The 12449-nt window shown below is 36.5% G+C and overlaps 1 protein-coding gene across 4 annotated transcripts; it reads right to left on the minus strand.

Moving 5' to 3' along the window:
• Positions 1-4658: 4658 nt before the first annotated feature.
• Positions 4659-11778, minus strand: LOC131653586 (uncharacterized). Of its 4 annotated transcripts, XM_058923778.1 has the most exons (8): positions 11227-11778; positions 8092-10977; positions 7180-7233; positions 6451-6779; positions 6196-6263; positions 5571-5682; positions 5303-5482; positions 4659-5139 (listed from the first exon to the last, which is right to left on the minus strand). In XM_058923778.1, the coding sequence occupies exons 1-4, from the start codon at positions 11689-11691 to the stop codon at positions 6525-6527; spliced, it is 3660 nt and encodes a 1219-aa protein (XP_058779761.1). In that variant the 5' UTR covers positions 11692-11778; the 3' UTR covers positions 4659-5139; positions 5303-5482; positions 5571-5682; positions 6196-6263; positions 6451-6524. The 4 variants fall into 4 exon arrangements, with proteins under 4 accessions (XP_058779761.1, XP_058779759.1, XP_058779760.1 ...); XM_058923776.1 differs by lacking the exon at positions 6196-6263; XM_058923777.1 differs by lacking the exon at positions 6196-6263 and having other exon boundaries at positions 5571-5692.
• Positions 11779-12449: the final 671 nt, after the last annotated feature.

Below are 12449 nucleotides of genomic sequence, written 5' to 3' on the forward strand. Positions count from 1 at the left end.
GCCATGGTGATCGTGCTCCCTGCAAGTTGATATTCCCGGGTTTGATCATGAATCTGTGCAGGAGAGCTAGAGTGCAAATTCCTTCTGAGGGGCTTATGTCCATTGACACTTTTATTGATGATACTTTTATTGAGCGTTATTGTTTGTCCAGGTTAACTGCTGTTCCTGTTGCTGCTGCTCGCCCTGCTCGCCGCCGTAGTGATCCTGATAGAGAGGAGAACTTGGCATTTCATATGGCACATCAGAGAGCATTCATGTTTATGCATGACGCTATGTCTCAGCTGAGGTTGCAGATGATGGAGCCCCATGTGGCTCATCCGTGGAGTTCTCGCCAAGATTTGGTGGATTATGCTAATTGGCCTGAGGTCAGTCCATTTCCTGAGGAGGAGGGAGATGGTGGCGAGAATGAGAATGTGGAAGATGATGATGAGGATGAGTAGTTCTTTTTAGTTGATACTTAGTATGTTTAGTTAGTATGTTTAGTATGTTTTTTTTATTTTTGACTTAAGCTTTGTAGTTTTTGTTCCGTCCTTTTATAGGATGAGGTATTTTGAACCTTAGGCATTGCTATGCCTTTTTGGATATTTTGACACCTGTTGGTGTTTGTTTTTAATTTATTAAGTTTTTAGTTTAATTGCTTTTATTTCTATATACATATGCAATTGTGTTTTTAAATTTTTGTTGTTGTTCTTGTGAAAGTGCTTCCTTTGATGAAGCAAGCTTTTACAACCAATTGGGGCGGTGATGATATAGTGTGAAATTAGCACGTGCAAGGTACATTTCTACCGTTCCTTTAAATATACCATGAATGAGATGCTTGTAACTGTACAATTGAGATGTCATATTTTCTTTAACAAATATAGTTCAATAATGAATCATTTTAGTTCTAAAACTAGTGTGAGGAGCCTTTCCATTGTACATATATATATTATTTTGTGGTTACCAACAATGTGCGTTTAACTCGTGTTTATTATGTTTAATCTTGCGTTTTTTATTTTAATTGTGTAAAGCATGAAAGTGATCAAAGCATTTTGTTTCGCATTACGAGTATAACTTCTCTTCCAAATATAACCTACCCGGTGAGTGTGTGAGTATTTGCTAACCACTTTGAGCCATTTTGCCAAGATTCAATCGGTATCATGTCATGCCTTATAATTGCCGATTTTTGATTTGAATCTTGATGACTTTCTTTGAACCTTGAAAAGTACCATGAAATGTGGTTAGGATTGATTCCTTTTCGCCTTAGAATAGGGAGCATTCGTGATTATGTGGTGGTAATATTCAAGTTGGGGAGAATAAAATTTTGATCTTGGTTGTATTGGTGTGTAGAAGAAAATAAATAATTGCTCAAGAGAGAAAAAGAAAAAGAGAAAAGAAAAAGAAAAAAGAGAAAAGAAAAAGAAAAAAGAAAAAGAAAAAGGAAAAGAGAAGAGCTTTGTATATAGCTAGTTCTTTTAAAATAAAAAGATGAACTCTTGAGCAATAAAATTGTGTGATCGGTTGATAAGGATGTGTGGATTTAATCATGATTTGAATGCTCTCTTAGGAATTGACCCCTTTTGTTTCAATGGCCTTGAGAAATGACACTTCCTTGTTAACCAACCCAAGTTTCAACCCTTAAGTCTTTGTGATTCTTGCTTCTACACTTTTTATATAAATGTTGTGTAGATGATTGCATAATTAATTCTGGATGTTGGCGACATTGTTGTGTGAGTGTTAGGTCCTCAATTTTGTCTCTTACTAGAGAAGTGTGTAGGTTGTGATTCAATTTTGAACTTATTTTGTTTTAGGAGCTGTTTACATCAATTGTGTATTTAGGATTAGTATCTCAAGCATGGTATTATTTGAGCAAGGGTGAGATGTTGCTTGTGTGCTTATGGAATTTGAACCACCCATTTGTTCTTGTCTTAGCTTGTGCTCTCTTGGTTTTGCTTGTTGATTGTTTTTGTGTTTGTTTTCGTTTGAGGACAAACAAAGGTTTAGTTGGGGAGAGTTGTTAGTTACCAATTTGTGTAAATATCTTAGGTAATTTTTGGTAACTCTCAAGTCTTTTTGTGGTTAATAGTAGTATTTTATTGTCATTTGGTATATATTTATTCTTATATTTATATTATTGTTGAATAGTTCTTATCTTTGCAATCTATGTTGGATTTTGTAGTTTTTATAGATAATTGGAAGCTGGGACCATGGAAAAAGCACTTTGAAGATGTTCCTAGACCAAAGCCAAGGATTGCTGAAAAGAGGTAGCGCGCTAAGCGAGGTTTAGCCCGCTAAGCGCGCTTTTGAAGAAAAGAAGGAAGTTCTGGCAGAGAGTTCCGCGCTAAGCGAGGTCTGGAGCCCGCTTAGCGCGATTGGGCGGTTTAAGCAATTATTGATAGCGCGCTTAGCGGGCTGCACCGCGCTAAGCGCGGTCTGCGAAACTTTGTTTATTTGTTTATGGGCCAGATCACTTTTGGAGAGTGTGTTGGAGATATTTTAGAGAGAAACAAGAGCAATATACACTGTAGCAAATATAGAGTTGAAGATTGGAAGCCTTGATCGTCGATTAATCGCCATTTGATGCTTGTTGATCTTCATCCTTACCTTCTTGTGCAAGCTACCATTCTCATGGATAGCTAAACCACTTTTGTATCAAGATAAGATGTAATCTTCCTAGCCTTTTGTATGTTTTTCTTGTGAATATATGTGTATGAACAAGTGATGATCAATATAGATGGTTTAGTTTGTTTATTAAAAAGCTTTTCCTTTGGTATAAATGTTTGAGACATCAATGTTTGTATCTAGACTTAACTAATCATCTTTCAAACTATAAGTTGCAGACATGGATTTAGAGTTTGATGTTTACTAAGTATCGGTTCTTAAAACGTTATTTGTATTGTTTAAACGGTGGAGAAATCGTCGGTTAAACAATGCGGTAAATCTAACTATATCGTTGCGGACACGGACGATATAGGTGTCGATACGTAATTATATTGATCGTTAGCAAGTTCATAAGCATCTATTTATAAGGAAACATACAAATTTAGGTCGATGAAATCGAATCTTGATACGTTTTCTTTAACTTAGAACTTTCACTAATTTACTCTTTGCTACTAAAAGAATTGAATGATCTTTTGCAAACCTAAAACTAAAGTAACATTAACTCAAGACAAAATAGGCTATAGAACGGCGGTGATATCGCAATAATCCCTGTGGAGACGATAATAACGAAAAGTACACCACAATACTCTTTCAACACGTATACCCCGTGGTATAATCTGGTTTTGTGAAACCAGTTTCGATCGTCTCCCACGAATCTAGAGATCCAAGAAGAACTTTCATTTGGATACTAGATACTCCAGTTTTCGTAATTCGCCTTCCTTAATTGTGGTAGCGGCATTTGACTCATCGCATTCGCCATTAGCTCTGATACCAATTTGTAAAAAACTGACTACTACTTTTGTATTGCAATTGTAATATTTTAGGAAACTTTTTCACTATATTTCCACTGGTGGAAATCTTGCTTTAAAACTGCACTTTTTACTTGCTTAAAATGAGAATACAATCAAGTCTTTATATAGACTCAAAGTTCTGCTATTCTAGAAATTAAAATGCAACTAAACTCTTATTAATAGATATCTAACCTCTTGGCCTTTCCACTACAAGAACTCCTAGCCTTTCAACAGATTTCTGAATTAAAACTCGCTTAAAATAATATTTAAAGTTTATTCAACAATATATTCATTCACAATGTACAACTTCATTGTCATATCGTGCAAAAATTGAATCCACAATGTACAAGTCATACCACAAAAACTCAACCCACAAAAATGTAGATTAACACTTCACTCTCACTTCACGCAGAAAGATCGATGGATCTATCGTAATAAAAACATTTGATAAATAAGTGTGAAGATAATCAAATAACCATTTTGATGATAAAAATATAGATGGACATTTCACTCTCACTTCACGATGGATCTATCATAATAAAAACATTTAATAAATAAGTGTGAAGATAATCAAATAACCATTTTGATGATAAAAATATAGATAGACATTTAACTCTCACTTCACGCGGAAGGATCAATGAATCCATCATAATAAAAACATTCAATAAACAAGTGTGAGGATAATCAAATAACCATCTTTTGCTTAACACTCAATTGACACAAAACAAAATGGTCTTAGCACTAGCATTATTCGACACACACTCTTCCTCGTTTTTTAAAAAACAAATATATTTAAATTCATACATCCCTCCGTCATCATTCAAGCATGACCCAAGCTGAAGTAGTGCGGAGAAGATGCTAGCTGAATAATAGTAAATAATTATTATATATACACATCAACTAAGCATGATAGAGAGACGCCAAATGTTACATTTCAAGTATGAGCATGCCGTTTCTTTTACCAATTTTCTAAACAGAAGTTCACACTCTCTAAATAATTTATTTCATAAAACTATTAATATGAGTTTAATTCCTGTCCAATAACTTTTTAATTCCTTCAAATTAGAGATATTTTATTTTATCAATAAATATAAATCTCTCAAAAATCCCACTTAAATCTCTTTATTCTTTTCACTCAATCTTTTTTTATAATACTCTTGTCTCTTTTCTCCTCTAAATTCCTGAACAAAATATTAATACAATCCAGTAAAAATATGGTTGGAAAGGAGACCTCAATAAAGTTTGGCATTAGTCATCAAAAAAGTTGTAGATATTTCACATAAATAAGATAGTTAACAAAAGCCAAAAAAAAATGAAAATAATAAAAAAATACAATGCAAAGTCTCAGAAAGATCGCCTTCAGACTTTGGTACACAATTTTCAGCACATTTCATGATCAGCAAGCTTCCACTAAGCCAAGAACTTAAAATACTGAAACAAATTCGACATCATCAGGCTAACATTTATAGAACTATCCCATTCCAGGGCCTCTTGAAGTAAAAGCTAAATTCCCTTGCTTCTTCCTTTCACACATAAAGCACGGGACAGAACCAAAATCAATGCTCACTGCTCATATATATTGACGTGTTTCACATTGAAGAGCAACATCATTACATTAAAGACAATAACCAGTGCCTTGGTTGCATCATATTCTATGCAGCAGATGATGCCATCCAACCTTTCATCAACTAAAACTGTGGGGTTTCACCTGCAAGAATGATTTCACTTTCCCGTGAGTTTCGCAGTTGGAATTTCAATTGTAGGAAGGTTTAGCAACAGTTACATGAAAATAAACAAGCACAAATCAATTAAAGGCTCCAATGTTGCTTTTCCAATTACTAGCAGATTCAGGGCAACATTAACATACTTACCATTACTAGCACAACTCAAGGTCTCTGGCTATTGATGTGCAAATCACAGACTCCCCTCAATTGTAGAATGCTTTCATTTGGCAAGTATCGTCCAAAATAAATCCAGACAGCAACATTCAATCCACGGGTTCACATTTATGACTCATCCACACAAGATTATAGAAAGAGCAGATGAACATGCTACAAAGCCGTTCAAAAGGCAATTTAAAAATCTGACAAGTATAAATACTCCACATTATCATATCCTTTTTTTAAAGCATTATCATACCTTGCTATGATTAAAGCCAGTTAATTATGAACAATGATGCATCTCATGTGTTTCCATTACAGCTCAGTAAATCTATTATAGACCATACTCGCCATACACAAAATTCCTCGTCCTGCACACATCTAGTCATGAGTTCATAAGACCTGGCAACTGTATTAATAATAACTCGAATGATATGACTGTAAATCCAGCTATTAAAGGCATCAATTCAACAAGCTCTAATGACAGTGTCTGATTAGAGACACTTGCCACTCAGTTAACATAATATTTTACACCACTCGGTTTCCTGTAATTTGGCTAAAAAAGTGCAGAAAACTCAAACATTATTTTAGGGGTAACTAAAAGTTTAGTCCTAAAGGGAAAATTGGGGAAACGTCTTCCTAGAAATAATAATGACTATTTATTAACTTCATCTGTAAAAATTTCTATGCCTTTTAAGACTTTGTCTAATGTGCACAAGATAGTCTTGCACCATGCAGTGCAAAGTATGCTTTTTTACTATTAGATTTAGAACAATAAGACACCATATCTCATTTGATCCAATGATGGAATTAATTGATCTAATAGTGGAAACTAACTAGTGCATGAAGCAAAATTTATCTCACTTTTGCATCATAGAACTAACCTATTTTTAAAGTGTAATTAGTATGGTTGATGGAAATTTGTATTGTGAGTAAAGCCCATGTAATCACTCTGCAAAATATAACTTTAACTCCTTCAATTTAGCACATCTAGTTTTAATATTCACATAATCATTCAAATTCCCCCATTAACTTTCCAAAACATGACAGTTAGGAGGAGGAGGAGGAGGAGGAGGAGGAGGAGGAGGAGGAGGAGGAGGAGGAGGAAGAAGAGGAAGAGGGGGAGTTAAGCTTCTCACCTGATTCTGGATCAGCTATTGAAACCCTTTCATTAGAATTAAAATAGGCCACTCAAAGATTTAGTCAGCATTTACTATGTCTGATATCCCTCATCACTGCTACCTTTGGACAAGATCTGCAGTACTGTGCCCTTGGATATCCAGGCAGTCATTTCTGGCTGTTGTTCAAAGGGATTAAGAGAATGCTTGTTTCCATCTTCAAGCTGCACACCGTAAACAAATGGTAATTTAAGGGTAAGGAAACTATCTGGTGGCAAGATCACTTGACATCCAAGGCTAAACTGCAATTTCCGTTCACGATCCGGAACTGATGGAGGCAGGCATGAAGTCTACAAGGACAAAATAAAGTGATGATTATACAATTGAGAAGAATAACAAAAAATATAGCTATATTAATACAATTTTAGAAGTTTATACAACAATGCTGTAAAGGAGCAATCAAACATGCACAAAATGGATTTCATAAAATATCCCAAAGCCACATAAATTTAACACCGAAAAGAAATCCATTCTTCTATATAAAATATGCTAAAAAAATAAGTTGGGCCGAATACACAGAAGAAGGTAGTTTCTCTCCAAAAAAAAAATAGAGGCCACATTTCTCCCAATTTGAATCACTCATATGTATTACTGTTATTTACCCGAGTCTTTGGCATTTTGAGCATACACGCTTTTCTTAAATTACAATCAAATATCCAAGAAATGCACGCCAAAAGAAGAAAGTCATACCTCAAATTGCACAACAGGGCATGTTGCTAGTATTACAGGAAATGCTGGTGTGACCTACAGCAATAAATATACATTAGGTAGCTGATTTAATAATAGCAATTGTGATATTACATACACAATTATCATCAGAACATGAAAATAAACTGAAAATCAAATATCATGTGGCATCCAATACATTCGCCAGCAAAATCAACAACACAGTTTTCAACCACTCATGTTAATGACTGGCAAAAGAGTTAATGATAAATGATTCATTAGTTACAAGTCAATTTAGTTTTGTAGATGCCAAATGGAAAACACCACTCTATAAAATAATAGGCGGTTCAACATTTTGGTTTTATAGTGGAAAATACTTGGATCAAGATTTTTATATCACCAACAAGTTATCAAATAAAAAAATTACACCAGGATATACTTTTCTAATTCGCAAACATATTCTTAATGGAGGGTATTCAATTTTGAAAAGCACATCCTCGTGTCATAGCCTGATTTCAGAACTTTATGCAAGTTTTTTCCTTTATTTCAACAAAGAAAACCAGTCTCTACATCAAGGCTGAAAGTATTTCATTATCCACATGGTGTCTTTCTATAACAGTATAACAAGCATAAATTTTGTTAGAGAAACTGGTCCCCATCAATAAATGATTCCTTACCTTGAAATACAATCATAGAAATTCTGGTTTATCTTATGCAATAAAAAAAGAAAGTGAAATAAGTTAAAGGAGACGAAAGTAAATTTAATTAGGGTGATATTAGCCTTTTTTTACAAAAAGCAAGTGTGCAACAAGTGTAGTTCACAGACAGTGTAAAACACAAAACAAAAGAAAACACAAATTTGAACAGTTTTCTGTATTAAAATCAATTGATGCTATTGAAACTTAATTAAATGCTTATATCAGGTGAAACTCATACCATAAAAATCCTTTTAAGCTGTGAGATACCACTAGCAAACTTAACCTCTGTTGTATCTTTCTTATTCCTAGAACGCCTGCAGTGAGGACAGGTCATATAGATAGGCAAATTTCGGTTCAGCATGGAGAATGCAAGTTCATCATCACCCTTGTTATTAGCATGCAGATCCCGTCCACTATCTTTCATAAGATTGGGGGCTTTTGCCAATATATTCACAGATGTCAAATTTTTTTCCTTCAGTGGAATAGAAGTATATACTGGTCCATCAGCATTCAGATAACCATTAGGAATGACTTCATTTGACTTTCCAACATCTCTTTCCTTATTAATGGATGCAGAAAGAATTTCGTTCGAGCTTCGATGAACTTTAGACCGGGAAGCATTATTGCTTACTCTAGTATGAGATGCCTGACTTCTTTCAGTGGGTTCCATAGAAGAAGATAAATGAGATTCGTCAGATGATGAGTAAAAAGATCCAAGTTCAGTGAGATGATCGGCATTTAAAAGGAAACGATGGCCACGGGGGCATTCATGTTCAAATCCAACATTGACGATTACATGCTTCAAAGAAGAATGGGGTTTGCTCTTTTCACCGCCATTAAGGTATACAGGTACTACATTCCTACCTATCCTCAAAAAAGGGTCACTGTCTCTGCGATTATTATTTCCATTGCCATGAAGAGGTCCCTCAGTAAATGACATATCTTGAAATTTTAGAGATATTTGATGATCGATCGTTGCATTAATCCTTTCTGTATTCTGATTACTTGGCCTGCTTTGTTTCACATCTTTCTCTGAACCTGATGCAGGCAATTTCCTTTGCTGGAGAGGAGGGAATCCTGAATCAACAGCCGCTGATCCAGCAACAACCTCAGAAAAAGGCTTTCTCATTTTGAAAATGGGAAAACCTCTACCAAAACTTATATCTTTGCTATCAGCTTTAATAGTATCTAAAGGTATTCTATGGTCTTCCGCTCCACTCTCCACAGCAGGGATAGTTTGTCTATCACTGGTTTTATCGGAATCTGCAATATATTCAACATTAGGTCCCCTAATTACAGAACTTTGTTTCATTATACTCTCTGTTGAACCATTTAGCCTTTTATGTTTCTCCAGGTATATTGTCCATTTCAGAAGGTATTTTTCAGTAGCACAAAATCCACTCTGAAGTAAGCCTTTGGAAGATTCATAGTATCTTGAACCTCCAATACGCAGCAAACTCCAAGCAGAAGAATGAACAGGTCCTTCAACTTCAGTTTCTGGTAGTTTGACAGCAGGAAGTAGCTTATCACAGTCAAAGAAACAGCCAGCATCAGCTGATTCAAAATCAAACGGATCTGGGTGTAACTGTCGTGAACGGCCACAAGCACAGGCATGCAGGAAAAAGTAGCCACTTGAATGTGGCTTGGACAAAGATCTCAGTTCTGAATTACTGCCATCAACATCATGCCTTTGGTGCTTGCAGGGTTTGCCCGTCAAGCTAACAGCATCACATAGTTGCCTCCCTGATTTCCAAATGGAAGAGCATTCCTCTTCCAACGATTTTGCAAAAAGTTGCACTGCAGGTCCTTTTACCTTTGAGTGAAATGCTTGCAAAGCCTTATCTAAGTGAGATTGATGTTCTGATGTGGGATAACAAGCAGGCAAATCTTTCAAATATATCTCCTTTGCAGCTGGAATGGCTCTTTGGCACCACAAAGTTGAAAACTTAGTGTTCAACCCTCTACCACATTGTAACCAAGATACTGCAACATCTAAAGGATCTGTACCCTTCAAAGATTCTTCCACCGCAGGATAAACAGGGTTCCTTGAACGAGGTTTTCTTTTAAAATTTTCTAATTCATCTAAACAACCCCCTTTTGCACAGAAAATTCTACTCAAAATATGACGACTTGAAGTTAACCAAGTTTCAAAACTTGGAAGATCAGGAGCAGTTAATGTTTTGCTAGATGCAACTGAGGCAGCCGCCGCCGCTGCTGCCACAGCAACCATACCAACACCAGAGCCACTGTTGGTATTAACTAGTCCCCCTCTCCCTCTCAAAATATCAGCTTGCCTGTAAATGAACTCTTTAACAGATATTAAATCCTCTTTGCTTGCTATTTGTCCATGGCTTTCCAGCAGAAGAGAATCTGAGGTTGCTTTCCCATTCAAGACATCTTCAACAAGTCCTGTGGCAAACTCAAGAGATTCACCTTTATTAACTGAAAGCCGATCTAACAAAACAGCTGCCCTTGATGCATCAAGTGAAAAGAGAGCTGTAGAAGCTGAAGCACCCCCAGTTCTCACACCAGGGTGAGTAACTTCAGAACCAGATAATGTTCTACATTTCTTAATCAGAAACCGAATTTGCGCTTCAAGAGACGACTGTAGTTTCTTCCTTAGTCCACCATCAGATCGACTTGCAGGCCGTGCCAGCACAACAAATGAACCAGAACCTTTAGTAGCAGGCAAATTTGCCTTGGCTACACTACTCAAACTAGAAGACTGGTTAAGCGAAGAGACATCCGAAGAGTCCTCCCCATTCGTACTGGAAACCGATAAATCAGAAAAATCATCCACAAACACAAACAGCATCACAGGTATGCACTGTCCCGGAAACAAAGAAGTATAAGATCCTAAACCTGACATGAGAGACACAGCTGAAGCATTGCGATTCAAGTTACCAACACCAGCACCTCTTCCCGGAGAAGAATTATTCCCTGACAAGGCAGCTCGAGAAGATAATGAAGCTGAAGAATGCACTCTGGACGGTAACGGTGGCCCACCTTGTGACCTAGCAAACGGAGCCATAGCATGCTTTGCTTCTTGTAGCACACGAAAATTCCTTAAAACCCTAGGACGAAACTGTGACCCCTCCTGAATATATATGATAACATGACAAACCTGCATTTCTAACTAGTTAATTACATTACACCAACCACACAACAAAAATTCATTACTATAAAAGTAGCTAAATCGCTAACATTACAGTTCCTAAATCCTAATTTCCTAGCCTAATCTGGTTTTGTTAATATAATCCTACTCTAATTCAGCAAACTTAGCACAAATAAAACAAAATTCAAAAAAATTTAAGGATAGTTCGCAAGGCTACGATTCGATAATATTTAAGCAATGATGATGAAAACGACTTACAGAGAACATGAAGAGCATTCCCTGTAGGTCACCGAACTCAATCTCTTCAACGACAGAATCGAATCCCGGCGAAGGTTCATCCGAATCGCGAACAGTCGAACACCGAGCAGAAGAGAAGTGTAGAAACAAAATCCCCTTATCACGGTCACGAAAGTAACTAATTCTTCTACGCTTAAACCACTCACTAGCTTCTTCATCATCGACGAGTAACGGCTTATCGAGGTTACCGGAAGCGAAGATGTTGGAATCGATGACTCGGTTGAGGAGGTGAGTTGAATCGTCGTGGCGTTGCGATATGAAACCGACGACTACTACACCGTCGGATGAAGGCGGTGGCGCCGATGAGGGATGAACGGTCGTGGTGGTGGTGGAGGTGGAGGAGGAGGATGAAGCGGAAGAAGACGGTGGTGGACGGATGAGAACTCGAACCGGAGATGGAGAAGGGTTTCGAGTCTCCATTAACATAATCTGCTAAACTGTGTCTTCTTGGCTTGCGAAATTCTCTATTTTCAATTTCATGCCATGTGTTTTCTGGCTTTTTTTTTTTTTTTTTTTTACCTTTTTGGAAGTTTTTATTTAAACTTTTTTTTTGGGAGCTAGTTTTTTTTTAACTTGAAGTTAAATGCTTACTCTTGCACTGCTGCGTTACTTGTTGCGGATTTTCTCAACTTCGAGTTTGGTTTTAAATGGTTAAACTTACTCTTCAATAGTACAAGCCAACCTTGATATCTTTTGACTTTTTTTCATGTGTTTTCTAGAGAAAAAGCAGTCTCTCTCTCTAAAATTTAAGTGTATTTTTCTCTTTTTTTCTCTAGAGTTTAGTTGCGGGTTCTCCCCTGTCTGTTTCATCGGGTTTTTTTCTCCCCCATTCTCTGTGAATCTTCTGATTGAGTTAGGTTCTGATTCCCTCGTCGAGGGTATTTCATCATGGAAAAATGAAAGCATGTACCTTTTACTAAATATGAGGAATGTGTGGTAGCGGCGAAAGAGGATTTTTGTGAAGAATAATCTTTTCAAAGAACCTTGGGCGGAAAAATATGAACATAGAGCAGTTTCAATGCAAGAGCTTTTCCGGAGTACCATGCTCAGCGCATGGAAATTGAAGAATCCAGTTGAAACTCAGAATCTCGGTAGAAATTTATTCCTTTTCAAGTTCTCTACTAAAAGAGAGTTGGAATTTGTCCTTAGAAATGGTCCCTAGAGCTTTGGTAGGTCTTTGTTGG

This window comes from Vicia villosa, linkage group LG2 (genome assembly GCF_029867415.1).
Source record: "Vicia villosa cultivar HV-30 ecotype Madison, WI linkage group LG2, Vvil1.0, whole genome shotgun sequence".
Classification (NCBI taxonomy): Eukaryota; Viridiplantae; Streptophyta; class Magnoliopsida; order Fabales; family Fabaceae; genus Vicia; species Vicia villosa.

Bases quoted from the DNA above. Each gene is read 5' to 3' on its own strand.
- LOC131653586 (XM_058923776.1), bottom strand. From the start codon at position 11,691: ATGTTAATGGAGACTCGAAACCCTTCTCCATCTCCGGTTCGAGTTCTC. The intron at 7,234-8,091 runs GTATGAGTTTCA...TTATTGCTGTAG, and splicing joins AGCTTAAAAGGATTTTTATG to GTCACACCAGCATTTCCTGT. The intron at 6,780-7,179 runs GTATGACTTTCT...TTGTCCTTGTAG, and splicing joins GCCCTGTTGTGCAATTTGAG to ACTTCATGCCTGCCTCCATC.